General features: G+C 37.0%; 2 protein-coding genes across 2 annotated transcripts; one reads left to right on the top strand and one right to left on the bottom strand.

Moving 5' to 3' along the window:
• Positions 1-2,131: 2,131 nt before the first annotated feature.
• On the bottom strand, positions 2,132-6,312 carry LOC123685446 (coiled-coil domain-containing protein 42-like 1). Its single transcript, XM_045625148.1, has 2 exons — positions 5,824-6,312; positions 2,132-2,875 (listed from the first exon to the last, which is right to left on the bottom strand). The coding sequence occupies exons 1-2, from the start codon at positions 6,310-6,312 to the stop codon at positions 2,381-2,383; spliced, it is 984 nt and encodes a 327-aa protein (XP_045481104.1). The 3' UTR covers positions 2,132-2,380.
• A 551-nt stretch (positions 6,313-6,863) lies between these two features.
• LOC123685445 (cilia- and flagella-associated protein 73-like) lies at positions 6,864-16,267 on the top strand. The gene is made up of 3 exons (XM_045625146.1): positions 6,864-7,364; positions 8,044-8,283; positions 15,814-16,267. The coding sequence occupies exons 1-3, from the start codon at positions 6,873-6,875 to the stop codon at positions 16,135-16,137; spliced, it is 1,056 nt and encodes a 351-aa protein (XP_045481102.1). The 5' UTR covers positions 6,864-6,872; the 3' UTR covers positions 16,138-16,267.
• The last annotated feature ends 220 nt before the right edge of the window (positions 16,268-16,487 follow it).

Below are 16,487 nucleotides of genomic sequence, written 5' to 3' on the forward strand. Positions count from 1 at the left end.
AATGAGTGCTTAGATTTTGAAAATAATAATATATCGCATACTGGCAATGATCTAATAATAGATGCATATTATGAAATCATTGTTTACTCCAATATGCAAAAATAGTGTTATAAGAGGAATAAGTGCCAAACTTTTTGTGAAAAGACTAAATTTTTCATTATTTCAGTGAAAGGATCAGGAACCTAAATGTATGAAAAATAGTTATTGGTTATTTTAAATTGTATCGTTTCTTGTAAACCTTCATCTTCATGCCCTTAATAAGAAAAGTAGACATAGCGATAAAAGCTATGAAGCTTACGAATATAATATTACCCTAACTTTTGAACCAGGAAACATATTTCGCTACTTTGTAGCTAGAAAGGCTATTTTTGATGGCAAGGGTTTTTTAATTTGTTAGGGGTATTTATCATCTTTACCTATGCGTTGCATGATTATAGGCGGAAAGCGCTCAGCTGTTTTGCCCATAAAATGTTTTATTTTTATTATTCGTTTGTTATTTCGTTATTTCCATTGAAAAATCAAAAGCAAAAGAATATAACAACAGCAGTTTTGAATGCTCTAAAGCAGGATTCAACCTGTTTCTTCGGCTATAATGTTGATATGGGTAACTTTGTTCCTTTTCGATAATTTATTATTGATTCTTCTATGAATTTCAAGGTTCACTTGGAGAATTAACGTATGAAATCGAAGTTGAGGAATAATACGGGTATACTTCAAAAATTAGATGGTTCTTAATGGGGTGTTGATGCCAAAACTCTTTGTACGGTAGCTATGATCTTGGTGTCTTGGCTGCTGAATACTGTTGTTCTGTTAGGTTCAATAGTGCTAATGTCCATAAAATTGATGCACAACTTAACGTTTTTATGAGAATCTTCAGTAGAACTATTAGATCTACACTTTCAAATTGGTTACTAGTGCTATCACATGTACTTTCGCCTCATAGTCGCAAACAGACCATTTTCAAGAAATCTTGGGAAAATTTCATTTCTACCCAAACCAGAACTTATTTTCAATTGTATCTTACCACCCAGGTTCTATAACTGCCAGATTTAAGTCATGCAAACCTTTATTAATTAATATTTATACTTTCTTTCAATCTAATGCAATTGACAAGGAAATTTGGTGTTCTTGTATTGTCTTTAAAAAAGGTCTAATCGTTGAACCTACAGGGAAAGACCGAGGTTTCAATCTTCGTAGGCAAATTTGGTGTATTCAAATCGACTTAGGACTGGTCATGGTCATAGCAATAGAATGATCTTCAAATGGCATTCTATTGAAAACCCACTAGGTGAGTGTGGTCTAGAAGAAACCGTTTAACACTTGGTTAATACTTGTCCAATTTATAAATTTCATGGTGGTTTCTAAGCTATCCATTCAGTCTCAGATTCTTTTTTAGAATGGGTCGCTAACTTCAAATCAATATAATGGAAACTAACATTTATCTCTCCTTTCTAGTTCTTTTCTTTTTTGACTTTATATTTAATTATAAACTCTTCAACCGTTGGTGAAGAGAAAGGATGTAAAAGATTTTGTTTGGAAGAAGCACTTCAACATAATTGTCAGCTTATTCTGTAAGCAAATACACAAACCCATTACTACACCTAAACGGGGAGATACAGTTTTTGCTGTGGTTTTTATCTGTTCTCTTGTATCATACAACCATTTTTTCATAAGAATCTCATTAACTCATGAACAGTGAGTTTATACCCAAGTTATGACACATTACTGAAATTATCACGAAATAATCTATCTAATGATATGATATAATAATATACTGGGCTTGCCATTCAAATAAAGAAGTAGTGCTCTGTTTCCGGTATAACCAGAAGTTGTAAAAGTCTGAAAATATTTTAGGAAGAACGATCATTGTTTCAAACTCCAATAGACAAAGATTCAGCAAATTTTATGATTAGTTTTCCATAAACGTCTCAAAGGCCATCGTGGTGAATCGCCCTGTATTTCAAATGTAAGAAAGTAATAACTTCAAAATGAAGACTATATTCACCTCTTAATAGATTACTATGATTTCCATATGCAATTATGTACAGAGTCTTCATGTGGTGCCAACAGTGGAATATTCGGCCAGTCTTTGATTTCAAATGGTTTTTAAAAATAAATGAAAATAAAAAAATAAACCAAGATTAAAATATAATTGAATACACAAAAATAACATAGAGTTGGAGTACAACATATAAAACACAGGTATATAGGAATAAAACCACTTTAGCGTTTAAACAGTTAGCGCCGAATCCACATAGAAAAATAACTCAGAATTTTCAAATTCAAGGAAATGATTGCTCTTATTTATTACGTTATTTTTCAAAATGAATCCGGTGCAGTTTTGACCTTCAAAATACAATATTGATCTGTCCTTTCCATCTCAACATCTCCACACGGACTTGATGTAAATCAATTGGTTCTTGAAGTCGTTTTTCGCAAAACCCCTTTCAACGTCCAACCTAGCGCAGAGGAGATCGTAAAGATTATCGATATTTGCAAGACATTCTTCGTGGGCCTTTCTGCCGTCATTTATTTTTGAACAGATGGACATTATCAACTCCTCGTTTTCCAAATTCTTACGTTTTATCTCGTCGAATCTTTCCGAAAGGACGTTGATCTCCAGGTCCAGTTTCAACAGCATCGGCTTGTTGTCATCCGTCAAGTGCTCTAGTTTTCTCCGTTTATCTTCCAGCTCGTCCATGTGCTTGTTGAAGTAGCCAGTGGTTTTTTCCAGGGAGCCCTCTATAGCCTCGAAACAGCTGGTCAGTTCGGGGACGCTTGTATATCGGCCACCTTCTTCCACAACTCTTCGGAGAAAATTGGGGTAAATTAAGTGTTTCTTCGTTTCGATGTCGAGTAGCCTTTTAACTATTTTCTATAAAGGAATAACTATGAGATTATAAGGAAACAAAGGTCATGTTTTTTTTTTCGTGAATGAAACATACGCTCAAGACGTATTTGTGGGAATTCAGAAAACATATTCCACAATCAACAGATTAAGAAAGTTTTGGGCTTTCTGACCAGTGGGAGGCTGAAATGCAACAACAAGTTGATGGTGTTATTATGGGTAAGCCCAGCGATTGTAAACCTTCTTTGAAAAAATCGACGACGATTCTATCCAAATAGCCCAAAAGACATCTTGGTTGTGTTTTCTGGTTTCATGAAGAGCAACATCTAAGCTAAGTACCTACTAGAGCAACCTGAATAGTAGAAACCCGAAAATTAAGTTCGCTATGGACATTGTAATAGATAATAGATAGATTAGGATGCAAGGTTTACAAACAACTTATCGTCTTAGACAGATAACTGAGTAAAGACCACCACAAGACATCTACTGAAAGATCTCGACGTATATTCCTTAAACTGATGAAGCCATCTTTATTCTTTACCAAATATGGAATTTTTAACTTTCAAAATAGCCATATTTGGGCGAATGAAAATCCACACGCCATTCATGAATCCAGGCATCAACAGCGTTTCAGTATAAATCTCTGGCTAGGTATTTTAGGAGATCGTTTGTTAGGACCAGTAGTTTTATCACGAAATTTAACAGGAGCTGCATACCTTAACTTTCTTCAAAATACCTTGCCCGATTTTTTTGATGTGGTACCTTCAAATGAGTGGATGAATATTTGGTTTATGCAAGATGGAGCGACCCCACATTATATCAAACATTTCCCTGAAGATGGATAGGACTAGGGAGTCTATAGTGCCATGGCCCGCTAGATCTCCCGATTTGAACCTTTTGGACTTTTGTATTGGGGTTATTTGAAAGGTTTAGTCTATGCAACGTCAGTGAAAAACATTGACGAGTTGCAACATCGGATTGATCTATTCTGTCAAACAATCAGAACACAACCAGGTCTATTCGAAATATTACGAATTCCTTCATGCGAGGATGTACTTCCTGCACTGAAATGGACGGTGGTCATATGAAACATCTTCTGTAAAACACTAGGGGTCAAAAATAAATAGAATTTCTTCTGTTGTTATTCATCGTATTTGGTTGCCCTAGTAGTTAATATTTTGAAAACCGAAAATCGCTCATACTTCTAAAACGGCTCATTTGCGCTTATATGAAACTTTTTACTTATTTTGAGTTCTAGATTGGCTCCCAGAATATTGAAACGTTGTTTCTTAACACCCGCTATGTCAGTCTTGTCCAATCGTTTTAGCTTGAACCTGTTTGCAAACCAACACAAAAACTAAACCAAATCTTAAGAAGTAATAAGCAGAAAATTGATTCGCTTTCCAAGGCTGGAGTTTGTAGGTATAGGCTCTTTAATGACTCAAGAAAAATTTACATTGGGAAAAAAAATTAAGAGCTGCTTGCCGGGATTCAATATGGACTCTAACGAATTGTTTCTAGAACCTGTTTACTAGAAATCGATCACATTAGAACTATAAGAGCAAAAGTAGAAGGGATGGACAACCTATCACCTCCTTTGCCATCAGTTCGGAGTATTCCAGTGTCGAGTTACAATTTACAACCTAGAATCCTTTGTAGGTGCCTACCACTGTTTAAAGCTCGAAACTTCCTACCATTGTTGGATAATTCGCTTTCAAAAGCCTTTGAATATATTAGGAGTATAACTTTGCTTCCGCCGTTTTGTAATAGATGGCTATAGCGATAAATGGTAGTCGAAATAAATAGATCGTAGATGTCATACAATAAACTTAGGTATTCGTAAACATAACGCCATCGAAATATTAGTCTATTTGTGTCTGTATCATAAATTAATCTCGATTAAACATGTCAGCTTACGAGCCCAATTCTCGTCGTTTGCGGAAGGTTTTAATTTTCTGCTATTATATGAAGAAATCTGCGGCTGAGGCTTGTCGAATGCTCTCACTGCCACTATTGGTGAAAGAAAGTGCAGAGTGGTTTCAACGCTTCAAGAACGGTGATTTTGACGTCAAAGACCAGCATCGCGGTGGAAGAGAGAAGGTTTTCCACAATGCAGAATTGGAGGCATTACTTGATCAAGACTCATGTCAAGCGCAACAAGCAGGATTATTGGGAGTGACGCAACAAGCCATTTCAAAACGCCTGAAAGTCATGGGAATGATTCAGAAACAAGGAAATTGAGTGCCGTACGAGTTGACCAGCTTTTGGTCGCTTGTGAACAGCTACTTGCAAGGTGAAGACGGAAGGGATTTCTGAATCGCATTGTGAATGAAGACGGAAAATGGGTTCATTACGATAATCCCAAGCGTAGAAAATTATAGGGGATATCCCGGTCATGCTTCCACGTCGACGGCCAAACCCAATGTTCAAAGGTCATGCTCAGTATCTGGTGGGACCAGCTCGGCGTAGTGTGTTATGAGTTGTTAAAGACTACTGAAAGAATCACAATTGATGCCGAGCATTTGAAGACAAACGGCCGCAATACAACGAGAGACATGATGAAGTGATTCTACAGCATGACAATGCTCGACCCCATGTTGCAAAAGTGGTCAAGGTATCCTTGGAAACGTTGAAATGGGAAGTCCTACCTCACCCGTCGAAATCTCCAGACGTTGTTCCCTCGGACTAACACTTGTTTCGATCAATGGCACTTCCGTTCCTATGAAGATGTATGAAAATGGATCGATTCTGGATCGCTTTAAAAGATAACCAGGTTTTTCAATGTGGGATTCGTACGTTATTCGCTATTCGTAAGCCTCGAATTTCGGAAAAAACGAAGGAAGCAAAATTGTACGACTATGTATTCCCCATTTTTGACCACTTTCTGGATATCGGAATATTTTCGAAAAAACTAATATGTGTGAAGATTCGAAATTTCTCAAAGTTGCTTTATTCCTGTTCGATTATCTACTCACGCTTTTCTCCACTTCGAGCCTGAGTATATCATTCTGAGCACCACGAAGTCTGGCCTGTTGCTGGAATTGCTGCATATTGTTGAAAAATCTTCGCCTTTTCTCCAAACCCTTAAGGATAAAGGCATTGTACTGTACAAAGTACCGTTGCAATTTTTGCTCGCACTCTTCGAGAAGCCTCCATTTTTTCAACGTCACTTGAACTAATTCTACCAGGCTACTCCTCCTTCGTTGTAAGAGTTTTTCTATCCGACGTCTTTCCTGCTTGAGGCCCATAATACCCACCATGGGATTTGTAATGTGGTCTCCTTTTAGGAAAGGGCAGTCTTCGTGTTTTTCCGCAGGATGTCTTCTCATATCGCAGGAATCGAATACGAGTTTCTGTTTGCAGCTTCCAGGTAAGACTCTTCTTCTTCCCAAAGAGGAAGGTATGAACTTGGAATGGTTTTCTCCTTGCATTATAGAAGATGAAGAAGACATCGTACGGTTCATTAGAAATAACGTGGAACAAAACGTGAAAATAGTAGCACGAAATGTCGGAAAACTTTGTGAACAACAACAGCTGTCAATGAAAACTTTTCCCTCTGGGTACTAGGGTGATCATTTCAGAATCTTACCACAGATATTCGTTAATTATACTTTCAAATATATTGTGAAACAAAAAAAACTGAAAATAATAGTTAAGACAATGAGGCATAATTGTGAAACGTCCATAATAAATCAATTTCTTTGAAAAGTCAGAAGTAATACAGGGGTAGAAATGATTAATTCTTCATAATTAGTGAAGTACCCCAAGACAGCTTAATTGGTTTCCTAAACCATGTTGAAATACTCCATTTCCAAAGTATATCGAATTTTTATGTTTGATTGTAAGTTTTCCTTTGATAATCGACAAACAATCTCCTATTGACACAACTCTTCTTTTTCTATGACCCGATAGAACATTTTTTGACATTCTGTCATAACTTGAATATTGTTCTTCACGTTTCTTCCTGTTATTCCTTAAATATTCAGGATATTTTTTCGATTTCATCGATCAGAAATCCCCCAGAATGTCCCGACCGTCCAAACACTCAAACTTAAACATTGCAAAATCTCGCACCAAAAACTTGCCAGGGTTCACCTCGATGCCCTTAGGGAAAAACCTGATACTACCACCCATACCAATTACCAAAAGTTATAAGTTACAGCCTCTGAAGAAAGACCATAGGGAGCCTGAAAAATTACCCGAACATTTTATTAAGGGACCAATCAGGATCGAGAGAGAACTAATCTCTAAACAGAACCGCTTACGTTATAAAACTGCCTCTTTGGCGTTGCACAGGGTGAACATGTTGGATGCTGTAGACGAGGTAGACGAAGAGTGGGAACAACTCAAGGAGAAAGAAGAAATGCTCAGATCTACTTTTATCGAGTTCCAACGCTTCTTGAGAATGAACTTGTATAAGAGAGAAAGATTCAAGGAAGAACACCATCAGCACATGGTGATGATAAGGAAGAAGAGCATAGAAATACAAGTGTTGATGAAAGATGTGGAAGAAATGGTAATCTACTTGATCGATTTTTTTATAGGTGACTTAAAAATGATAAAGATTAGCAGACGGTTAATAATCTTTAAACTAGTCAATCGTCATCATTTACCTGTAGTTTACTCTTACATATTTTTGTCAGTCCTTATTCTATAAATAAAAAATTTAGGGATCGATTGACCAGCCAATCGGCGACCAAGCAAACTCTGGTTGATGATTCCCATAATGACAAATTTTATAATGATATGGATCACTTTCTGAGGATTTAAAATTTTCTTTAGCTGACCAATTCTGAACATTTGCATAGTATGCTTCAAGTTGTTTTCATGATTAATTTGCAGAATATGCAAATTTTCAGAATATGCAACTTCCATCTCCTATCAGGATCATCCACAAATGACAGTACCCGTTAGGAATCCCACAATAACCAAAAGCCCTGCTTATAGTAGGTAACTGTATGAGCATCTCTATGTAAGACGTCGAAAATTGTAGGAATTTTTGTGTCTATTCCTTCTGATGGATCGAAAATACACTACAATGATGTGAATCATTGTATTGCGGAAAAATGTGCAACTGATTACACCCGAGACCTTTTTAGTATAGTGACATTTTCATTTTGAGATTTTTGCATTCATATATTCTAACATATCATTAAGACTTATACATCAACAAAGTGAACTCGAATTTTTTTCAGAGGAAGGTGCGTCTGCTCATGAGACATAAAATAAAAAAATACGAAGACAAATACTTGCACTTCCTGCTATCGACGGTACGTCAAAGCAACAAATATCAGGAGATCCATGAGATGATGAACACCTATGAAACTCTCGTAAAAGCCAAGGATTCCATCTGCAGTATGGAGATGGAAAGCGTTCGGACCTTCGTCGAATACAAGGATAGATTCCTGAAGATGGCATTTGAAAAGCAGCTTCAGGTAGATAGTTAATCCTTCTATGGCGCCTTATATCTGTCTTGCGTCTTTGCTGTGCCAAAAAGTGTTTCACAAAGATCCACAAATATACATTATGATAAATTCCAAAGCAGTTTGCTGAACTGAGAAGGGTGTAATGCCACAAAACATCGGGTTAGAGGCAACGCAGGGTGGTATCAAAAGAAATAAAAAAGCTGATGAATGCAATAAGGGCGTCAAAAAGGGTAGCACTCGCTTGACATGAACCCTTCGATGAACACTTTAGGGCAGCAAGTTCAGCAATGACAGTTCAGGATTAGAATATTATAGATTTATTCATGTTTACATCAACTGGTTTGCATTTGTCACAACTCCAGCATTATAAAATCAAATTTCAGATCACCAAAAAAAGACATACACTGCGCAAAAAAATTAACGCACATTATGGAAATCTCAAATTTATTCTACTACTGAAGGTGTTCTCAATGATAATTATTTTTATCAGAATTATGCATGCATATGTTATCCCCTTTCAACGTTTTTCTTCAATACAGATGTTTTTTCCCAGCAGGAATAAAAAAAGATGAGATTATCAGATTTTGAATGTATTGGCTCCATTCTGAAATCAGTTGTTCTCGATCAATTCTAGTTATCAATAGTTTTTCTTTCGTTTGATTATCTACACTCGATCGCTATGCAAAGCGAAACACGCAATTTGACCCAAGAGGAATGTGCCCAAGCGGTAGTTTTGCGAGAAGAAGGGTGGACATACACAAGAATTGCAGAAAGGTTTGGAGTTTCCCATACAAGTGTTTCCAGAATGTTGCAGCGATTCAGGGAGACAGGTATGAATGTCCGAAGACCAGGACAGGTTAACAACTGCCATTCAAGAACGTTACTTGAGAGTTTCTTAGTTGAGACAACGGTTTGCAACCGTTCGCCTCCTTCAAAATCAGATTGAGCAAACTCATGGGGTGCAAATTAGCACTCAGACAATAATAAATCGCCTCAGAGAATATGATTTAAGGCCTCGTGTCGCGGCAAGAGGCCCAGCTCTTACCCCACCCAGCCCATCGAAGGGCGCGTTTGGATTTTGCGAGAGAGCATATCCATTGGGAAGAGGCTGATTGGGAAAGAGTTCTCTTCACAGATGAGTCTAGATTCTGCCTCTACCATTGTGATCGACGTTCCCTTGTATACAGACGTCCACATGAAAAATATGCTCAGTGCAATTTCCTGAATACTACTGGTTTCGGGGGAGGATCGATTGTGGTATGGGGTGGAATATCTTTGACTGCTCGCACAGACCTAGTGGTCGTTGATAATGGAGCTATGAATGCTGATAGGTATGTATAAGAGACATTCTTGAAGAGCATGTAGTGTCATTTGCCCCATACATTGGTGAAAATTTCATTTTTATGTACGATAATGCCAGACCCCATCGTGCGCGCATCGTTCAGGAGTACCTTGAAGAGGTTGACGTCTCTTGAATGGAATGGCCAGGAAGAAGTCCAGATCTCAATCTCAATAGAAGGCTGAGAAGTTCAGAAAATCATCCAGCTACTCTTAATGACTTAGGAATCCAACTCAGAGAAATCTGGGAAGGATTAGATCAGAACATTTTAAGATCACTCATTTTGAGTATGAACCGTCGTTGCCGAGCTGTAATTAACGCAAGGGGTGGAAATACCAAGTATTAAATCACTCATCAGCATTCCAGTATTTTGAAAATTGTTTATTTCTCTTCTTTCACATAAGATTTGGTGAAATCCTGAATTTTTCTTCCATTTAATGTGTCTTGTTTCGTTCAAAACCTTCCCGAGAGAACATAAAAATAAGTATAAAGTCAATGTAGAGTTAACTTTCATTAAAATTGAGATTTTCAGAATGTTTATTATTCCATACCACATTCCATTATATCATAATATTTTTCATTTTTTTTTTATCAAATTAACTAGTGTTGGGCGTGGGCGCATTCGAATTTAAAATGAAGGTTCATCTGCATAAATCAAATCAAGTTTATTGAAATCAAATCAAATAGATACTCGATAATTCAAAGAAAAAAAAACAAAATGTTCAAGCTTTTTATAAAGTCAAAACTGAACAGAAGAACCTGAAACCGCAGGGCCCGCTCTAGAGGGGCGACAAATAATGGAGGGCGGCATTATCTAATTTTTCCGAGAAAATTGGGTTCCTGAAAGAATGAATTAAATATTTTTTTATTTCAACGAATTTTACGAATTTTTGTTATCGGAAAGTTTTTAGGGCGGCAAGTTGGGTCTTTGGCTAAGAAGGCAAAGTGGGTCTCTGCCTAGGGCGGCAGTTTGGCTAGCGACGGCCCTGGTCGTACACAAACAAGCTCATGTAATTGCCACGAGCTGTTACCCTCTGTACCGCATGGGTCTGTCAGCGGATGACATTTGAAGATTCTGCAAATTGGACATGAAGACAGTTGCAAGCATAATGTCCAAAATTAACCAGCCTGAGAAAGACACAGAAGTGTCTGAAGTGTCAGAAGTGAGAATTTAGAACTGGCATGCCAGAAGGCAAGCCAGTTCGAAATTCTCATGAAGAGATAACCGACGCAATTGTGTATAGAAGCATGGTATAGAACGGAAGGTCAAACTGCTGGGAGATCGTACACTTTTTTCTAGCCAATCATTGACTATTATACGAGCGACAATATGTTGTTTTTTTTTCTCTTCTCTGTTTTTATTTGTCTTTTTTATGTAGTTCTATTAGGTATACAACTTTGCTTCCGCTGTTTTGCAATAGATGACTGTAGCGGTAAGTGGTAGTCGAAATAAATAGATCGCAAATGTCATACAATGACCCTAGGTATTTGTAAACATAACGCCATCGAAATATTAGTCGATTTGTGTCGGCATCATAATAGTATATTGTGCAACAAGTGGGGAAAGTCCAACTTTTTCCGCGAGTGTGGAAATTTGTAGCACGAGCCTGAAAGGCGAGTGCCGCAAACACACGAGCGAGAAAAGGACTTTCTCCACATGTTGCACACTATACTTTTCCTACAACTGCACAAATCTCAATAATTCAAGTAATGGACTTGATTCAAATCAAAATGACCTTCGTTGACCGTATGTGCTAATTTATTGCGTTTCCATAGAAACGAGCCCAATTTCATTGGTCTACCAAGCGAGGTGTGGGCAAAGTGCCGTGAGAAATAATATTTCCCATAGTATAAGCAATACATAGTTTTGAAATTGAGTGAGCTATGAAGAATACGCTACTTTTCATAGCAGTTGTAGGAAAAGTTATTCTCGATTGAACATGTCAGCTTATGAGCTAAATTCTGGTCTTTTGCGGGAGGTTTTAATTTTCTGCTTTAATATGAAGAAATTTGCGGGTTTCTGCATCGCATTATGACTGGAGACGAAAAATGGGTTCATTACGATAATCCCAAGCGCAGAAAATCATGGGGATATCCCGACCATGCTTCCACGTCGACGGCCGAACCGAATATTCACGGTTCCAAGTTCATGCTCAGTATTTGGTGGGACCAGCTCGTAGTGTAGTGTATTATGAGTTGTTAAAACGGACTGAAACAATGAAAGGCGATGGTTTTCGAATGCAATTAATGCATTTGTGCTGAACATTGAGAGACAAACGGCCGCAATACGAGAGATATGATAAGGTGATTTTACAGCATAACAATGTTCGACCCCATGTTGCTATAATGGTCAAGACATACTTGGAAACGTTGAAATGGGAAGTCCTATCCCACCCGCCGTATTTTCCAGACGTTGGTCCCTCGAACAATCACTTGTTTCGATCAATGGCACACGGCCTGACTGGCCAGCACTTCTGGTCTTATGAAAAGGTAAAAAATTGGTTTGTGGATCGCTTCAAAAGATGACCAGTTTTTTCAACGCGGGATTTGTAAGCTGCACGAAAGATGGAAAGTAGTGGTCAGCGATGGACAATACTTCGAACTATAAATGTAAAGGGTGTTTTTTTTAGAGCTATAGAACTTTAAATTGCAATAAAACAGATAATCTTATGGCATTACGTTTTAAATATGATTTCTGCCATATGTCCGCCACGGCTGGCTCGGATGTACCTACTCCAATCTGGACGTCCAATTTTTGATGACTTTTTCCAACATTTGTGGCCGTATATCGGCAATAACACGGCGAATGTTGTCTTCCAAATGGTCAAGGGTTTGTGGCTTATCTGCATAGACCAATGACTTTACATAGCCCCACAGAAAGTAGTCTAGCGGTGTTAAATCACAAGATCTTGGAGGCCAATTCACAGGTCCAAAACGTGAAATTAGGTGCTCACCAAACGTGTCTTTCAATAAATCGATTTTGGCACGAGCTGTGTGACATGTTGCGCTGTCTTGTTGGAACCACAGCTCCTGGACATGGTTGTTAAATTCAGGAATGAAAAAGTTAGTAATCATGGCTCTATACCGATCACCATTGACTGTAACGTTCTGGCCATCATCGTTTTTGAAGAAATACGGACCAATGATTCCACCACTCCATAAAGCGCACCAAACAGTCAGTTTTTCTGGATGTAACGGTGTTTCGACATACACTTGAGGATTAGCTTCACTCCAAATGTGACAGTTTTGTTTGTTGACGTAGCCATTCAACCAGAAGTGCGCTTCATCGCGAAACAAAATAAAATGGACGTTGTGCGCGATACGTATTCCGCACAGAACCATTATTTTCAAAATAAAATTGCACTATTTGCAAGCGTTGTTCAGGCGTGAGTCTATTCATGCTGAATTGCCAAACCAAACTGCGAATAAATCACTTGACAGCTGTTAAATCGGTCGCCATCTTGAACAGTAATGCCAACTTAAAGTTATATACCTCGAAAAAAAAACAACCGTTATATCCAGTTTTTTACAATAATGCTTCAAACTGGAAAAAAACGGCGGAAGCAAAGTTGTACGCTTATCACGGGCGTAGCCAGGTTTCAGTTTCGGGGGGGGGGTTTTGAGACAAAGGCGTATACAGAAAGAATAATGGGAGAAATAAGAATTTTTTTCATAGAAATACATGAGTGTTTGGATTGTGCCTACTTGTAACGGGTGTTTTTTTTCGAGGTATATAACTTTAAGTTTATTTGTTTATTTGTATAGTAATCAATGTAAATTTACAAAGATCCTACCATTTTAACCCATCAAAATTACATGGGGAGTCATAAATACAATGGTATATACAGGCATATGAATATACACAAATTACAGGCATATGAATATACATAAATATTATTAAAATTGGCATTTCTGTTCAAGATGGCGACCGATTTAACAGCTGTCAATTGATTTATTCTCAGTTTGGTTTGGCAATTCATCATGAATAGACTCACGCCTGAACAACGCTTGCAAATAGTGCAATTTTATTTCGAAAATAATGGTTCTGTGCGGAATACGTATCGCGCACTACGTCCATTTTATTTTGTTTAGCGATGAAGCGCAATTCTGGTTGAATGGCTACGTCAACAAACAAAACTGCCGCATTTGGAGTGAAGCTACTCCTCAAGTGTATGTCGAAACACCGTTACATCCAGAAAAACTGACTGTTTGGTGCGATTTATGGGCTGGTGGAATCATTGGTCCTTACTTCTTCAAAAACGATGATTGCCAGAACGTTACAGTCGATGGTGATCGGTATAGAGCCATGATTACTAACTTTTTCATTCCTGAATTGAACAACCATGATGTCCAGGAGCTGTGGTTCCAACAAGATGGCGCAACATGTCACACAGCTCGTGCCACAATCGATTTATTGAAAGACACGTTTGGTGATCGCCTAATTTCACGTTTTGGACCTTTGAATTGGCCTCCAAGATCTTGTGATTTAACACCGCTAGACTACTTTCTGTGGGGCTATGTAAAGTCATTGGTCTATGCGGATAAGCCAAAAATCCTTGACCATTTGAAAGACAACATTCGCCTTGTTATTGCCGATATACGGCCACAAATGTTGGAAAAAGTCATCGAAAATTGGACGTCCAGATTGGTCTACATCCGAGCCAGCCATGGCGGTCATATGCCAGAAATCATATTAAAATGTAATGCGACAAGATTATCTTGCGGATAAATAAAATTCATGTCAATCGGATAATCCATCGTTGTTTTATTGCAATTTAAAGTTCTATAGCTCTAAAACAACACCTTTTACATGGTATAGCAAGAATATCAAACTCGTTCTCTGTATATGCCACTGGTTCAAGAAAATAAAGCGAATAAAAGTGCTTGATATAACCATAATCATATTTATTATAAAATATATATTTAACCATGAAAAAAACAAAAAAAAACAAAAACATTTGATTTTATTTACATATTATAAAAAAAGTCTTCTGTGTTTTTTTTTAATATATCAACTTCATTAGAGCCAACCCATTCAGTCTATTCTCACTAGTTTTATTCCTCAAGTATGTTTTGAGAAAAAAAGCATTTTCAAAATCACTTTTTGAAATTTAGTTTATTTCTTTACTCGATTCCTATGAATATATTTAGGAAATGAATACCTTCGTAGTATTTATTCAACAAAGTAACTACTCAAATTCAAATTGATGTGTAGAAAGTTTCAAAAAATGAAAATTTTCACCTTTTTTGCATTTTTTTCATGAAATTTATAATGAAAATTTGGTGGTAACCAAAACGAATTCTGTACCCCAGAAACACAGAAAATAAATCGAAGAAATTAAAACTTCCCCATCTACTGGATTTTAGCAAAGATAGATAAAATACGCCAATTTTGATCTATCGTTTGAGCCAGGTTTATCGGACAAAAAACATGATGGAATAATGGCCAGAAGATGAAATTTTTTTTTTATGTTCCGTAAAGAAATTTTGGTGCTAAACTTCAGATTCGGATGTTGCACCCAAAAAAAATACATACGATCGAATAAATCAAAACTACCCCATAACTTCCCCTTGAGGGGCACATGTGAGCACAAATTGACTGGATTACGTAGCGGTAATTCAATTAAGATTTCAGATTACAAATGAATTAAATATATTTTCGGGATTTTGAAGAAAAAAATAAGTTTCAAAGTGAATGATCTGAAGTTACTACTTCAGATTCAGATAATTCAACATAATGAATTAGATCGAATAAAATTCGTTAAATTGTGGAGTCCACAATGCATGTTTAGAATTGATATAAAATAGAAAATCTTATTTCTATTTATTTACGAATATATATTCTTGTTAACTTGATGTTTCTTTTTAATAAATTTCGACATCTTAAACATTTCGGGGGGGGTTTGAACCCCCGAAACCCCCCCCCTGGCTACGCCCGTGACGCTTATATGTACTTTACATGTAATTACTGTCTAGATGTTGTTTGTAAGGGATTCAATAAATATAATAAATATCACAACTATATGAGGAATAGTGAAAGAAATAGAGAAACTTGTCATGATACCGTAAATGAAACAAGAAAAATGAAAAAACAATAATAAAATAATGAAAAAAAATGAAAGATAAGATGATTTATTTAAAATTCCATAGTTTTTCATTTAGCCGAAGATATAACTTTCATCTCATTTGTAATGTTATAGATAGAGAAGAAGGAGTTGATGATCGATCGATTATTGCCGGCCTTCATTGAGGCCAAATCTAGAGCTCACCAGGCGGAAGTGACGATACGAAATGTCGTCGAAGAAATAACGAAGTTCGAAGTGGAAGCGGAAAGAACGTTGGGTGCGATCTACACAATGTACATGTTCATTTGTCGCAGAAACTGTGCGGTTCCTCTGTTCGGGAAAGGAGACTACGTCGCACATTTGCCATTCATCAAATGGGTCCTTGGCAACGTCGAAAAGGTCAAAAGGAAGCTTGGTCTGGACCATAAGGAGAAAGTTGTAAGATGGAAAAAAGACTGAGATTGTTTTCTATTTTTTTACTGGTTTTAAGTTGTTTTGTTCTGTGATTAACGTTATGTGGTTTATTTTCGTTTACTATTAAGTGTAAATATGTATGCTTTTAAGAAGTATAAGTATTCCTCATATAGTATATTTTATGTTTACATAATTTCATTTTTATTTAGTGATTTTTTTATTGATTCGTCGAATTATTTGATGAATGATGAATGAATTTCAGCTAATAAAAATAAATGAGAGTTTCAATATACAGGGTGAGTCAAAAATGTGTACCGAGATTTTTGGGGGTTCGCCTAGAAAATTTTCTATAACATCAACAAATGATGTCCAAGCTTCTCGTTCAACTTGATTCA

The sequence above is a fragment of the Harmonia axyridis genome, chromosome 7, assembly GCF_914767665.1.
Source record: "Harmonia axyridis chromosome 7, icHarAxyr1.1, whole genome shotgun sequence".
NCBI classification, from domain to species: domain Eukaryota; kingdom Metazoa; phylum Arthropoda; class Insecta; order Coleoptera; family Coccinellidae; genus Harmonia; species Harmonia axyridis.

Coding starts and splice junctions, on each gene's coding strand:
- LOC123685445 (XM_045625146.1), top strand. CDS start 6,873: ATGTCCCGACCGTCCAAACACTCAAACTTAAACATTGCAAAATCTCGC. Junction 7,365..8,043: donor TGAAAGATGTGGAAGAAATG/GTAATCTACTTG, acceptor AATTTTTTTCAG/AGGAAGGTGCGTCTGCTCAT. Junction 8,284..15,813: donor CATTTGAAAAGCAGCTTCAG/GTAGATAGTTAA, acceptor GTAATGTTATAG/ATAGAGAAGAAGGAGTTGAT.
- LOC123685446 (XM_045625148.1), bottom strand. CDS start 6,312: ATGAACCGTACGATGTCTTCTTCATCTTCTATAATGCAAGGAGAAAAC. Junction 2,876..5,823: donor GGCTCGAAGTGGAGAAAAGC/GTGAGTAGATAA, acceptor ATTCCTTTATAG/AAAATAGTTAAAAGGCTACT.